This window comes from Myotis lucifugus, unplaced genomic scaffold (assembly GCF_000147115.1).
Source record: "Myotis lucifugus unplaced genomic scaffold, Myoluc2.0 scaffold_413, whole genome shotgun sequence".
NCBI classification, from domain to species: Eukaryota; Metazoa; Chordata; class Mammalia; order Chiroptera; family Vespertilionidae; genus Myotis; species Myotis lucifugus.
The window spans coordinates 328441-342561 of NW_005871461.1; the positions used below are offsets into that span (position 1 = coordinate 328441).

Sequence of the window (14121 nt, forward strand, 5' to 3'; positions counted from 1 at the left end):
GGTCGGATTTGCTCGGCGGAAGAAACACAGAAGGCTTGGGCGCAGCGCCATTCCGGGCCCGGAGCAGGCAGGCAGCAGCCCTGTCCTCACCGCGGTCCGCCCGCCGCCGCTAAATACCCGGATGCGCCGCCCGAGCGCCAGACGCGGAGCTGGGAAAAGAGAGGCAGCGGAGGCGGTGGCGGAGGCAGAGCCAGGACCGCAGCCGCCGCGCGCAGAGACAGACAGGCCGACCGGCTGGCGGGGCTGAGCCACGCAGCACCGGCGCAGCGAGCTCTGCCTCCACCCGAGCCCGGTTCCCGAGCACCAGGGCTGCGAAGGCCGATCTCGAGGCTTTGCTCGGCCTCCGGCGGGGGCCGGCCCTTTTGAAGGCGCCTTCTTCGGCAGCAGGACCGGGCAGCCCACCATGACCGAGAACTCCACGTCGGCCCCTGCGGCCAAGCCCAAGCGGGCCAAGGCGTCCAAGAAGTCCACGGACCACCCCAAGTACTCGGACATGATCGTGGCCGCCATCCAGGCGGAGAAGAACCGCGCGGGCTCCTCGCGCCAGTCCATCCAGAAGTACATCAAGAGCCACTACAAGGTGGGCGAGAACGCCGACTCGCAGATCAAGTTGTCCATCAAGCGCCTGGTGACCACCGGGGTCCTCAAGCAGACCAAAGGCGTGGGCGCCTCGGGGTCCTTCCGGCTGGCCAAGAGCGACGAGCCCAAGCGGTCGGTGGCCTTCAAGAAGACCAAGAAGGAAGTCAAGAAGGTGGCCGCGCCGAAAAAGGCGGCCAAGCCCAAGAAGGCAGCCGCCAAAGCCCCCAGCAAGAAGCCCAAAGCCACCCCGGTCAAGAAGGCCAAGAAGAAGGCGGCTGCCACGCCCAAGAAAACCAAAAAGCCCAAGACTGTCAAAGCCAAGCCGGTCAAGGCATCCAAGCCCAAGAAGGCCAAGCCGGTGAAGCCCAAAGCCAAGTCCAGTGCCAAGAGGGCCGGCAAGAAGAAGTGACCGGGAAGCCTTTCTCGTGGACACTCCTGCCTGTCTCCTGTTTCCTGTAAATACTTTTCCTCTCTCGTACTCCTCATCTGCGGCCCCTGGCCCCTTTCTATTCTGACTTGATGCGAGACAGAATTTGGATTCCTCAGAAATTAGGGACTAGTTCATTCTTCCTTAACCAGTCGTGCAAGGACAGCAAAAAAAAAAACCTCATCTCCGTAATGATGAGAATGTACTTCTATTTTGTTCTGTTAATTTGTTATTAATCTGCTTAGGGTTTGGGGTGGGTTCGTGTGTTTTGTTCAGGCGGGTGGTTTGTTCGCTGAGAAGGTGAATGGAGGATGAGGGGGAGTGGGGAAGGCCGCTTGTTGGGGCTAGTGGAGAGGGAGCCCAGGGATTGCAAGATTTGTAGGAATATCTTTGAGACAAGTGGGTTTTCTTTAAGTTGAGCGGCCCCTGTGCGTTTCAGGACCTTGTTGGGGAGGCGAGGGGTGGCAGCAGCTGGACGCCAATTAGGGAGGTGGAATAAGCCCTCTCGGGACTCCACCTCCCAGCGGGGAGCAGAGGGGGTCCAAGTCCAGTTTCCTGCTCACTTCTGAGTCCGTCCCTGTGGCTCCCATTGTCCTAGGGAGGGAGGGGGGTGACAGCTGGTCTGAGAAGCTGTGGCTTCTCAGCTGGAAACTAGCCATGGGGGGGGTGGGGGGTCTTTGTGGCTTGGAAAGTCTCCCGTTGAGGGAGTGGAAACTTTGGGGGAAGGGTGGGGAGTCAGTCAGCCAAGTGCCTCAGTGTGCCCTGTTGAAACTTGGGTTTTTCCACACAATTGGATTGTATTCCCCGGTGTTTTGGTTCCTCCTGTACAAGAGGTGGCTTGGGTGGTCTGGTGAGTCTCCAGCCCTGCCAGCGCCACCTACACACACACGTCCCGACCTCTTTATTTCTGCGTCTTTTCTAAGTAGTGGTGGGTGGGGCGGGGCGGGGAGTGGACAGTAAGACATACTGCAGTCGACTTTTGAATTGCTAAGTAGTTTCAGAGCTGGTCTGTGTCTGCGTGTAAAGTGTACATACCTGCTTAGAGCTAGCACTTAGTTTCACACCCGGGAGCTGGGAGAAAAAACCTGTACAGTCCTTCCCATAAAATAGGAAAACGCGCAGTTCGCGTCGTATTCCCCCCCCCCCCTTTTGTAAAAAGTACCCCACAAGTGTTATTTGTGCCGGGGAGAATTTGCTGTCTTTGTAATTTTGAAACTTTAAAATAAAAATCTGAAAAAGGACAAAACCTGGGCGGTGTTTTTCCTCTTCTAACACTGGAGAAGGCGGAGCAATTGGGCGGGGGAGTCGCCGGGGAAACCTCTGGGGGCCTTTGCACCTGAGAAAGGAGGGAGGGTCCCAAGAGCTCCCAGAAATGGGAACCTGAGGGCTTGGGGGACCGAGCGTGCCGCGGGCTGCTCCTGCCTTTGGGTCCAGAGCAACCCCTCCCGGAGGTGGGGTGGATGGGATGGGGCTGGTGGGCTGGGCCCGCCGCGTGGCCTCCCTTCCCCTCCGACCGCTTGGGTCTCAACTTACAGATGAATCCACTCCGTCCTCTGTGCATCCCGCCCGGCTCCGCCCACCTGCCCCTGGGCCCGCCTTCCTGCCCCTCCGAGGGAGCCCTTCCCGCTCCGATTGGCTAGCAGGGTTCCGGCCCCCGGCCACGTAACGCGGCCTCGGGGCGCTGGGCTCCCAACCGGCAGGCGCGCTCGCACAGGGTAGGCGAGGTGAGTGCGATGTGGGCTGTCTCCGTGCTCCGCGCCGCGCCCTCCCGGGCCCCCGGCCGCTGCGCGCACTCCGCGCTGGCCCAGCTGCGTGGCATCCTGCAGGAGGAGCTGGAAGGGATCCGCGGGGCTGGCACCTGGAAGAGCGAGCGGATCATCACGTCGCGTCAGGGGCCGCGCATCCGCGTCGACGGCGTCTCCGGAGGTAACTCCCCCTCCCGGGAGTCGTTGGACTCGGGCGGCTGTGAGAGAGCCGTTCCGAGGCTTGCGCTGAATGGAGGTCCTGCGCTCGTAGCCACTGGCCCCTGTTCCAGCTATCAGACCTACTTTACTCATGTTTAATCTGGTTAAACCCGTTTCCACGAAGGGAGGTGATTTGCCCTTGAGCCCTTGTTTGATTAAGAGGGCAGAGTGGGCCAGACCCAGCCTGGGAGAATGTGAGAAAAAAGAGACATGCCCAGCTGGGTCCCCAGCTGCTTCCAGGACGGGTGATGGGAAGGCGAAGCGAGAAACCCGGCATTTCTGGAGCTGCTGCTTTGTGCAGGCCTCGCTAAGAGCTGCACGTGGACTTCTGTAACTCCGCTTTACAAATGAAAAGGCTCAGAAGTGAGCTCCCCCAAAGCCCCCAGCGAGCGGCAGGCAGAGCTGGGCTTTCGTCCAGGTCCTCTGGCAGTGGAGCTGGCAGGTCAGCTAATGGGCCCGAGAGGCCAACTTCCTGGCCAGTCTCAGCGAGCAAGGGGCGCATGGGCTGCTGCAGGAGTCACACCAGGAATTGGACCACCCGGTCTCCCTCTGTCTGTGCCAGTCCCAAGTGGGTACTGGTTATAAAGGCTGCCCTCTGCTCAGGAAGTAGGCATGGAATCCTTGGTGCTGTTGCACTCATTTGTAAAATGGCGGTCCCAGGAAATCCCTACCTCCCCGCACCCCCCACCCCCACAGGAAGCTTGGAGCAGGTCAAAAGATGGGAAATGAGGAGACTCCAGGTGCTCATCCCTTTTGCCTTCCCCAGGCTGAGTGAACCTTCCTGAAGCCTCTTTTTCCTCCTCGGGTATAATTCAAGGTCCAGGTCTCAGAGGCACCCCTTGTTGCCCTGTGATTCTATATCAGGCAGCAAAGTGAACTGTGAAGTTTGAGAACCACAGTGAGCATCTGACCAAACCCTGTTGATTTACCCATGAGGTGACCAAGGCTCAGATGAGGGGTTGCTGGTGTCCTCAGGGAGGGGAGGAGCCTGTGAGTTCCTCCTTGGGGTGGGGGTGGGGGTGGGGATGGGGGGCTGATTCAGAGCCAGAGTTTAAATTTCTCATCTTTCAAGATGCCGCTCAGACCCTTTCCTGACCTCTCCTCTCCTGTAGCTGGTGGATTCAGTGCCTCCTAGGGGCCCCCAGATCCCCATCCTGGCCTCTGCCCCAGAATGGATCATACTGTGTGGTGGTTGCCTCCTCAAGGGTGAATCCTGATTCATTTACTGCCTGGGTCCCCAGGGCCTAGCACTGACACCTTTCCAGGCCTTTCCTTAGGCCCTTGAGCTGCTGTCTGTTTTCTGTCCCCCACTTCAGAAATCCTTAACTTCTGTGCCAACAACTACCTGGGCCTGAGCAGCCACCCCGAGGTGATCCAGGCAGGTTTGAAGAACCTGAAGGAGTTTGGAGCTGGCCTTAGTTCTGTCCGCTTCATCTGTGGGACCCAGGTATACAGTGGCTGATGTGGGAAGGGGGCGGGTAGAGTGGGGCCTTGTCCCCAGCTGTCTGCTTCCCACAGTCAGCAGGGCTGGTTTAGCCAGCTCAGCTCATCCTATCCCAGGGCTGTGGGCCACTCTCCGCCCCAGAACCATCCACTAGAAAGACTGGGTTCAGGCTTCTGTTTTGCTGTGAAGGTTTGGGCAAGAAACCACATCTCCCAGCATCTATTTTCCCACCTGCAGAACAGAGTCCACCGGTCCTACAGAAAGGAAGAATAGAAGGCAGGGATTGAGGTAGAGGGTTCTGGAGCAATTCTGCCTATGCCCAATTCCCAGCACCACCTTTTTATTATTATTATTTTTTTAATCCTCACCTGAGGTTATGTTTACTGATTTTAGAGAGAGAGGAAGGGAGGTAGAAAGAGACATGTGAGAAAGAAACATAGTTCGTTGCCTCCCATACACACCCCAACAGGGGATTGAATCCGCAACCTTAGGTACATGCCCTGACCGGGAATCGAACACAAAACTTTTTCGTGTATGGGACAACACTCCAACTAATTGGACCACCCGGCGAGGGCCCAGTACCACCTTTTATTGACTCTGTTACTCTGGGCAAGTGACTTAACCTCTCTGTGTCTCAATCCTTTTATTGGTAAAATGGGGATAATAGTGCTTAATAGAATCTTTACAAATTACAGAGTTAATACATTTAAAAATGCTTAGAACAGTGCTTGACACAGCAGTGCTCAATGAATGTTGGTTATTTTGTAATGTTTCAAAATAAACTTACATAGACATGAAACTTACTGTGCTTACTATGTGTCAGGTACTGTTTTAAGAACATTAGAAACATTAACTCATTAATGCTCAGAACTATCCTCAGTGATAAGTGTTGTTTTCACCCCTGTTAAAGAGGACACTGAGGCCCAGAGAAGTGAAGTGACTTGCTTACAGCTCTCATGGTAGGATTTTAACCCAGGTGACCTGGCTCAAGAGTCCATGCTCCTGACTACTTGTAATTATGACCTCTCCTCTCAGAAAGTTGAGGATGAAATGAATGATGGAACTCCTAAGTCAGGGCACTTTCCAACAAAATCCTGGACAGCTCTCAAATCTAAGAATTCAAGGTCCAAATGAACTTAGAGTTACTTATGTAATCCTCTTCTTTGCCATAAAGCAACCAAAAAGGACACTCAGTTTGATATTAGCAAGACACATCTTCCTTTGCCATCAGTACCCATAATTTCACTGTCCAACCCTCATTACAAAAAGAAGAGCCGACCAGGAAGGGACACCGAGCAAGTCCCTAATTCCTCCGTGAGAACCATCTGCCAGATTCCTGTTGGCTCTGAGGAACCCTTGTGGTGAAGAAAGAAGGGAAAGGCCAGGGCTGTAGGCCTTCTAGGCTGGGTGTGTTTATGACCTTCTAAGCCTCTGTCCCCAGGACTTGTGCCATGTGACCCTGCAGGCATTAACACCTGTCTCACTCACTTTCTTCAGAGCATCCACAAGGATCTAGAAGCAAAGATAGCCCGCTTCCACCAGCGCGAGGATGCCATTCTTTTTCCCAGCTGTTTTGATGCCAATGCTGGCCTCTTTGAGGTGTGTAGGGGCCATGGGTGGGAGTTGGCGAGGCCTGCTAGGCTGTAGAAGGAGAGGGCAGTCAGGAGAACCTGGCAGGATGCCAGTGCCATGGCTAGAGGCTCTAGTGACCATTTCTTAGGGAGGTCAGGTTAGGCAGTAGGTGCTCCAGAAAGAATCCTGAGGCTTGCAAGGAGGCTATCTTTCAGGGTATTTGGGGGATAACCTACATCAGCTGGATGGCTGAGGGTGGCAGGGGCCCCAGAGAGAGGCAGAGGGTTCCTTGCCTCCCTGCCCAAAGAAATGCCCTGGTTGGCAGTGAAGTTTGGACTCGGGAATCATAGAGGGAGAACACCAAGGTGGTTGGGTGATGGTTCTGCTCCAACTGCCTTCTTCCAGGCCCTGCTGACCCAGGAGGACGCAGTCCTGTCAGATGAGCTGAACCATGCCTCCATCATCGATGGCATTCGTCTTTGCAAGGCCCACAAGTTCCGCTACCGCCACCTGGACATGGCCGATCTAGAGGCCAAGCTGAAGGAGGCTCAGGTGGGGCAAGGCCCGGGGGTTCTGGGGCCCAGGGCTGGGCTTCAAGGCCAACTCCACACTCAAAGACAGCCTGCAAAGTTTGAAACAGCCCAAATTTGCACCCAAGTCCCTCAGACCCAGAGCTTTTTTCCATTGCATCATGTCACCTTGGGTACCTTATGTGTGGCAGGCTCTTAGGCATAGTGGTGGGATGAACATATGGGAAGAACTGGCCCCACCCCACGCTGCCCTCTGAAGGGGACACGGAGAGCATGCTCACTCTCAGGGCTAAGTGTGCTCCCGACTGCCCTGGAGGGGATGGGTAAGGCTCAGAGAGGCAGAGATGAGGGAGATGTTCCAGTCCCGCTATAGGAGTGCTTATGTGCCCACCTCTGTGCTGGGCACTGGGCAGAGTCAGCTCTTAGAGCCCCAAGTAGCTCAGAAGGTGAGTGGTTTGGGCCAGCTCGTGACGCCAGCCGCCACCTGTCCTTGCCTTCCCCTGCAGAAGCATCGACTACGCCTGGTGGCCACTGATGGGGCCTTCTCCATGGACGGCGACATTGCACCCCTGAAGGAGATCTGCCAACTCGCATCTCAATATGGTGCCCTGGTCTTTGTGGACGAGTGCCATGCCACTGGCTTCCTGGGGGCCACAGGACGGTGGGCACATGTGGCACCTAAGGCCTTGGGTTGGGCTTCTAAGGGTGGGTGGGAAACCAGGAGGCCAGCCTCCAGCTTACCCCATGATTGCTGAGGGCTCAGGCGGCCAATAGTGGCAGTGGCAGTGGCAGCTTTCCTTGCAGGGGCACGGATGAGCTGCTGGGCGTGAGGGACCAGGTCACCATCATCAACTCCACACTGGGGAAGGCGCTGGGCGGAGCATCAGGTGCCTACAGGGTTGTGCCCCTGGGGTCCCCTTATCCACATGCAGGGCCCTAGAGGAGTCTCAAGGGAGGTGGGGAGGGGACACTTGGCACTGCGGACAAGAGGGCAGCATGGACTATACTCTCGGGAGGGGCTTAGTGTAGGCTCTGGCTCCTGGGCCCTGACTACCCCCACCTCTGCCCTTGTTTCTCAGGGGGCTACACGACGGGGCCTGGGCCCCTGGTGTCCCCGCTCCGGCAGCGTGCCCGGCCCTACCTCTTCTCCAATAGCCTGCCGCCTGCTATCGTTGGCTGTGCCTCCAAGGCCTTGGACATGCTCATGGAAGACAACTCCATTGTCCAGTCTATAACAGCCAAGACCCAGCGGTGCCGTGCCTGGCAGGGGTGGAAAAGGCTGGGGGGAGGGGGTACTGCTGAGGCCTGCCTGTGTGCTTGCCCAGCCCCCGCCGACAGGTGCTACCTCTGCTCACACCACATCCCCCGCCCGTTTCACTGGGACGCAGCTTGGTCTCTTTCTTCCATTTCTCTGCAAATGACCCTGTGTCTGCCCATCTTATGTAATTCTGTCTTTCAGCCTCTCTTTTCGGTCTGTTTCTTCCTCTGCCTGGCTCCCCGTTGGACTTTCTGACTGCACCTCTGTCTTGTTGGTCTCTGCAGACTCAGGCCCAGATCTGGGATCCTGTGCCCATCAGGAGTGGGTGTGAGTGATCCACAGCCCCCCGTGGACCTGTCACACCTGCTTGTGCCCACAGGTTCCGCAGTAAGATGCAGGCTGCTGGCTTCACCATCTCGGGAGTCAATCACCCCATCTGCCCGGTGATGCTGGGTGATGCCCGGCTGGCCTCTTCCATGGCGGACGACATGCTAAAGAGAGGTCAGGAGACCAGGACAACAGGACTGGCTGTGGGTCCTGAGGGAAAAGAGGGAGGGGTGAACCCCTAGACTGTGACATTCCCCTTTGTCCCCACCCTCCTACCCTTTTTGGACCAGCTGTCCAAATGTGGAAACCCAGGCCACAGGGCAATCCATGTCGAAGAGACCATGGACTGCCCCCTTGCCCTCTGTGATCCTTAGGAAGCAGGAGCTGTATGTCATGCCCCAAAGCCTGCCGGCTCAGATGAGTCCCAGGTTGGCTCTCTCTACCTTCCCAGGCATCTTCGTCATCGGGTTCAGCTACCCAGTGGTCCCCAAGGGCAAGGCCCGGATCCGGGTACAGATCTCAGCAGTGCACAGTGAGGAGGACATTGACCGCTGCGTGGAGGCCTTTGTGGAGGTGGGGCGGCGGCACGGGGCGTTGCCCTGAGCCCTCCCTCCACAGCGACGAAGGGGGCCTCTGATCATCTGCCCAGGCCAGAGGCCCTGAGCCCTGTCGGAGTCCTGGGGCCAGGCTGGGGCAAGGCTGTGCTTGTGGCCCTGAGTGTGAAACAACCGTGGAAATTGGTTGTGATGCGTTGGTCTGCTTTATTCTCTCTGAGCAGGTTGGTCTGCTCTGTGATGGGTTGAAGAAGCAGGCAGGAGCTGGGGCTCTGCGGGCAGGCTCCTGAAAGTAGACCTCAGAGCTGAACACCTCCCCCAGATTAAGATGAGACCCAGGCGGCTGGGCTAATATAGCAGGGGCCACCATCTGGCTCAGCTGGACCCCGTGCTGCTGTAGAGGGAGCCGAGCATCAGCCCTGCAGGGCCTTTCCCATGTCACCCCCCCCCCCACTCTGCAGCCTCCAGAGTCTAGCCTTGGGGCACCCCTTGTGCTTCTCCCCGTTGGACGACTCACAGCTGCCCAGATAAGAAGGCTGGACACCCAAACCCACGTTTGGACGAGAGGCTGAGGATTCAAGCCCCAAAGGAAAGAATGTGGGTCACTACTGGAGAGGCCCTGCTGCCTGGCACCCCGTGTTCTAGCCACTCTAGGCCCCATCCGCTGTGTGTGCCTCATCCCCCCCACCCCCTGTCCCGGCACGACTGGATTTATGTTAACTAGGGCCTTCCAGCTCCCTCATCTCAAGGCCTAATGGCCTGATGGTCAGCCGCCAGGGGGCGCAGCGAGCTCAGGCTCCGGCCACTATGGCCCCGCCCCTGCAGACTCCAGGCCTTGGACTCTGGGCTGCCGCCAGGAGGCCCCATCCACCTTTGTCCTCCACAAGGCCTCCCAGCGTCCCTATTGGAGGTGGTACCCCCCCTTCCCACAGTCCTTTCCCCTAGCCCTGCTCCATTGCCCTCCCCACTCAGCCTTATGGGCACCTGGTGCACCTGGTGCGGGTGGGGGATGGCTCCGGTCTCAGTGATTAGCCTTGGGAAGCTCTTGCGTAGTTTGCTAGGGTAGAGCCCTTATCAACAGGGAACTAGGACACGGTCTGTGATGCCCTGCACCCCCAGCCCTCCCCTTTCCTTGGGAATCTTGGGGTGGACTATTGGGGTGGACTATCTGGTTGAGTTCCAGCCCAACCTGCAGGGTCTTAACACTGGGATTCTGGAAGCCCTAACCTGTGGTCTGGAACAGCTTGAGGCTGGGGTCGAGGAGTCCAGGGCGCTGGGGGTGCAGCCAGGGGAAGGGGCTGCTGTGGCCACATCAGCAGCAAGAACCCTTGAATGCTGCCACCACCAGGGGAAGGCACCTGGTGCCACATGCACTGCTACAGCAGCGAGGGTGCATAGCCTGTAGCTTGATGTGTAAGGTCTTCGCCGGCAGGCACAATACATACCTGGCAGCCACGGTCATTGTCACATCACAGTGGGTGTGCCCTACCCAGCGAAGCCAGAGCACCTGGCCCAGGTCCGCTAGCTGTTGGCTGGCTTTCCCCAATGGACAACACGAGCAGCTGTAGGGTCGTGCCATCCTGGGCCTGGCCACTAGCGCACCGTGCAGCCGACCAGTACGTGGTAGCCTGGCCCACTGCCATCCAGAGGAGCCACAGGAAGCACCATGAGGAGCAGCAGCAGCTCTGGTCGCATGCTTGGGCTTGGGCAGTACTGGACACTCGCAAGAGGCTTGAGGGCCGGTCATGGGTCAGCTGCACTTCTTACTGCAGGGCTGGGGGCTCGGAGGACCGCTCCCAGGGCACACAATCCACATCCTCTGCATTGGGCACAGGGTTCAAGCTGTGGCTGCCAGGAAAAGGAGGTGGAGCAAAGGGAGGAGGGGGTGCTAGGGGCACACTGGTGCTGGGGCATGAGGACATGCCTTCCCGCCTGCCCCAAGGCCAGGCCTTCTGTGGTCCCCTCCATCCTTCCCTCTGTGTCTACTATCAAAGCTGCTCAGCCTCACAGCTGCTGGGAGTTCCCCTAGTTTGCCAGACCCCAGCCAAGGGTAAGGAGTGGCCTTGTGGGCTGGGGGCCCCCACGGGGAGGTAGGACAGTGTCAGGGATCTCAGGGGCTACCCAGGTGCAGGCATGCCAGCCAATTAGTGAGTCTGGGCTTCTGGGAGTCGATGGGTGCATTACTTTCAATTCATAAAGGGTGGCTGTGATTCTAAAACCCCAGCACACTGAGTCTAGAATCCTACAAGTCTGCCTTTCACTGATCACAAGATCCTTCGGTTCTAATTCATTCAGTCTGCTAGCTCTAAATTCAGATTTGGAGAGTCCAGGTCTGAGTCTTAATACCTTCAGTTCAGGAGGTCTCTGCTTCCAAAAAACCGAGGATGCTCTGCGCCTGTGGTGAGAGCCATCAGGCTTTGGAGCAGCGCTTCTGAGCACTCGCAGAAACGCCAGGGGCCCGCGAGGAGCCGCTTCTGAAGAGTTCCCCGCTCCTCTGGCCTTGATGCAAGGCTTGGCTTCGTCAGCATCTCCTCATACTATTTCCACTCTCCCAGACTTCCCCCCTCCCAGCTTCTAGAAAGACTCCTCATGCGGTCCCTGCCACCTCTCCTCTCCCTTAACTCCTTGCAGTCTGCACCTCGCCCTCTAAGTGCCGGCCTCTATCCCTTTTGGCCACGTGGTCCACGCTAAGAGGTCAGGCCAGAACCCCTTGACAATCAGCCATCCACCAAGACCTTTTAACCTGTTTGGCTGTTGCGTGTAAAGAGGCTTCTAGCAGGTCACTTGTTAAATCACTCCAATCTGTGCATCCTTTTCACTGCAGCCATAATAAGCTAATTACAAAATAAATTGGCAGGTTATAGCCCTGCTCTAGAACTTCTTACTAGTCCCCCCATTGCCCTCTGGCTAAAGCAAGACTCTCTAGGCTGGTACATAAACTCTCCAGTCTCCAGCCAGACTGGACACTCTTGGGCAGTACTGGACACTCGCAAGAGGGGCTGGGGTGGGGCAGGGGTGAGGGTGGACACAGCTTGCACAAACGCACGTGCACATACACGCACACAGGTTTTCACAGCAGCACCTGTTACAGAGTGCTCTCATGAGCGCTCCAGCCTGGGAGTCAGTACCAGGATGGCAGCAGCCCCACATCTGCCAAGCTTAGGGAAGCTGACAGGTCTCAAGGTTCTCAGGGTCTGGGGGAGGAGTCCCACCTGAAGAATGCAGAAAAGGGGCTCGTTCTGGTTTCCCAGCCTCGGACACCCCATTCAAGGCTAGGAATCCTTTCTGAACTTGGGGTGGAGCAGGGAGAGGGGAGGATGGGGAGTGGAATCCTCAGGCAGGGCCACAGGAGGTGGGAATGCCAAGGATGGGCTGGGCCCTGGGCACAGAGGGGTTAACTACAAAGCGAATCGGAGAGCAAGATCAATGGGTTACTCACTGCAGAAAGGGAGCAACGCAAAGGCAGAGAGGAGCCTCGCAGAAGAGCATGCCACCTGGGGGAAATCCGGGACTGAGGAGGAGGTGGCCACTGGGCACTCCGGAGGGACTGCCCAAGTCCGGCTCAGCAGAGGAGGGGCCTTAAAGGAGAAGAGGGAGAAGTGAGAGGCAGCTCTCTATCTGCAGGGAGGCACCAAGGGGCGGCCAGGAGCCAGGAGGCAGCCTCAGCCTGACTGGTTCACCCAGGATCAAGCGGGGGCCTAGTGCCCAGGATCCAGGTGGGTGTTGCACTGGGAGGGTCTTTTGCATGCTGGGGCGGGGGGAGTAGGGAGACATCTATTTTCTTACCTCTCCCTGCCTGTCTCCCTTGCCCTTAATTTGTCCCACCAACCTAGAGGTCCCAGGCTTCAGGGGGAATCCACAGGTAGTAGCCGATGTGGGGTGGGGCAGGGGTGAGGGTGGACACAGCTTGCACCAACGCACGTGCACATACACGCACACAGGTTTTCACAGCAGCACCTGTTACAGAGTGCTCTCATGAGCGCTCCAGCCTGGGAGTCAGTACCAGGATGGCAGCGGCCCCACATCTGCCATTCCAAGCGTGCTCCTAAGCTTCTCGTGTGCCCTCTCTGAGCCTTGACTTCCTCATGTGCAAATGTGGGGGGGGGGGGGAGGCAAGGACCTATATATGGTGTTCCCAGCTGTGCTACTGGGGCTCTTACCAAACTGGACTCTCCAATGGCAGGGATGCCACCAGGTTTTGCTGGCCTTGACCCATGTCCAAGAGTCTTCCCTGAGCTTCAGGTGCCCCGTTGAGAAGAAAGTATACCTGCTCCTGAGGCTGGAGTGCCCCTCCCCCTCCCTCTCCTCCCCCTCTCTGCCTGTGTCTTTACCTGCATCACTGGTTGGAGGTGTCCATCACCTCACCTTCACGCTCAGCACTATGGGGGTGTTCTCTAGGAAGCTGAGAAACCCACCTCAGACACCAATGTAACTGCCAGGAGCTTGCACAGTAGGTCTCTGTCCCCGCACACACCCCCCTCCAGGAGCTTCTAGCCGGGAGATCTAGCCAGGCCCAGGCTGAGGAAACTAGACTCTGGGTCAAGTGACAGGGCTGCAGCCCCTGCCTGAGAAGTCCAGCTTCTCTTCCCCAGGTGATCATCTGCTGGAGAGATGGCTGATGCCCAGAACAGTTCGCTAGACAGCCCAGGGAGTGTGGGGGCTGTGGCCGTGCCTGTGGTCTTTGCCCTCATCTTCCTGCTGGGCACGGTGGGCAACGGGCTGGTGCTGGCGGTGCTGCTGCAGCCCGGCCCCAGTGCGTGGCAGGAGCCAGGCAGCACTACGGATCTGTTCATTCTCAACCTGGCAGTGGCCGACCTCTGCTTCATCCTGTGCTGCGTGCCTTTCCAGGCCGCCATCTACACGCTGGACGCCTGGCTCTTCGGGGCCCTTGTCTGTAAGGCTGTGCACCTGCTCATCTACCTCACCATGTACGCCAGCAGCTTCACGCTGGCCGCCGTCTCCGTGGACAGGTGTGCCTGGAACCGGGCCGGGGCCGGGCGGGGGCGGGAAGACCTGAACAGATGCTCATTGGCCTTAGGAGAGAGAATGGGGGACCCAAAAGGGACATGGAGAGAGGAAAGGAACAGCTCCCTGGCCGCCACTGTCCAGTCTCTGGGCACCTGCAGGGCGGGCTTGAGGGGACCATCCTGCCCTCCCCCGACTCCATTATGAGCTTCCCCCAAAGATCTCTGTGTCTCGAGTGTCCTCACCAGGTCGGGCACATGACAGGTGCTGTGTGAGTGAAATGAATGGGGAAGGAATACACGAAAGGACTCAGATATTTATTACCACCCATGCCTGGCCCGGGTGCGGTCATCCATAGCTGCTTGCAAGGCTTGAAACTTGGGGTCAAATCCCTCTAGCCAATGAGCTTGGCCAAGCCACTGTTCTCTGTACCCCCAGGCACTTCTCTAAGCGCTTTGCCCGTGAACCCCCTTAATCATCACCACCCGGAAGGCAGGTCGA

The 14121-nt window shown here is 57.7% G+C and overlaps 2 protein-coding genes across 3 annotated transcripts; both read left to right on the forward strand.

Annotated features, from left to right (window-relative positions):
• The first annotated feature begins 132 nt into the window (after positions 1-132).
• LOC102424762 (histone H1.0) lies at positions 133-2252 on the forward strand. Its single transcript, XM_006102405.3, has one exon. The coding sequence runs from the start codon at positions 404-406 to the stop codon at positions 986-988; it is 585 nt and encodes a 194-aa protein (XP_006102467.1). The 5' UTR covers positions 133-403; the 3' UTR covers positions 989-2252.
• Positions 2253-2678: 426 nt separating this feature from the next.
• GCAT (glycine C-acetyltransferase) lies at positions 2679-8848 on the forward strand. Of its 2 annotated transcripts, none has more exons than XM_006102406.3 (9): positions 2679-2932; positions 4287-4417; positions 5912-6013; positions 6392-6538; positions 7023-7177; positions 7321-7403; positions 7596-7767; positions 8154-8275; positions 8553-8848. In XM_006102406.3, exons 1-9 carry the CDS (start codon positions 2740-2742, stop codon positions 8702-8704), a joined length of 1257 nt encoding a protein of 418 aa, XP_006102468.1. In that variant the 5' UTR covers positions 2679-2739; the 3' UTR covers positions 8705-8848. The 2 variants fall into 2 exon arrangements, with proteins under 2 accessions (XP_006102468.1, XP_014323243.1); XM_014467757.2 differs by having other exon boundaries at positions 2694-2932; positions 8476-8593.
• The last annotated feature ends 5273 nt before the right edge of the window (positions 8849-14121 follow it).

Bases quoted from the DNA above. Each gene is read 5' to 3' on its own strand.
- GCAT (XM_006102406.3), top strand. From the start codon at position 2,740: ATGTGGGCTGTCTCCGTGCTCCGCGCCGCGCCCTCCCGGGCCCCCGGC. The intron at 2,933-4,286 runs GTAACTCCCCCT...CCCCCACTTCAG, and splicing joins CGTCGACGGCGTCTCCGGAG to AAATCCTTAACTTCTGTGCC. The intron at 4,418-5,911 runs GTATACAGTGGC...CACTTTCTTCAG, and splicing joins GCTTCATCTGTGGGACCCAG to AGCATCCACAAGGATCTAGA.
- LOC102424762 (XM_006102405.3), top strand. From the start codon at position 404: ATGACCGAGAACTCCACGTCGGCCCCTGCGGCCAAGCCCAAGCGGGCC.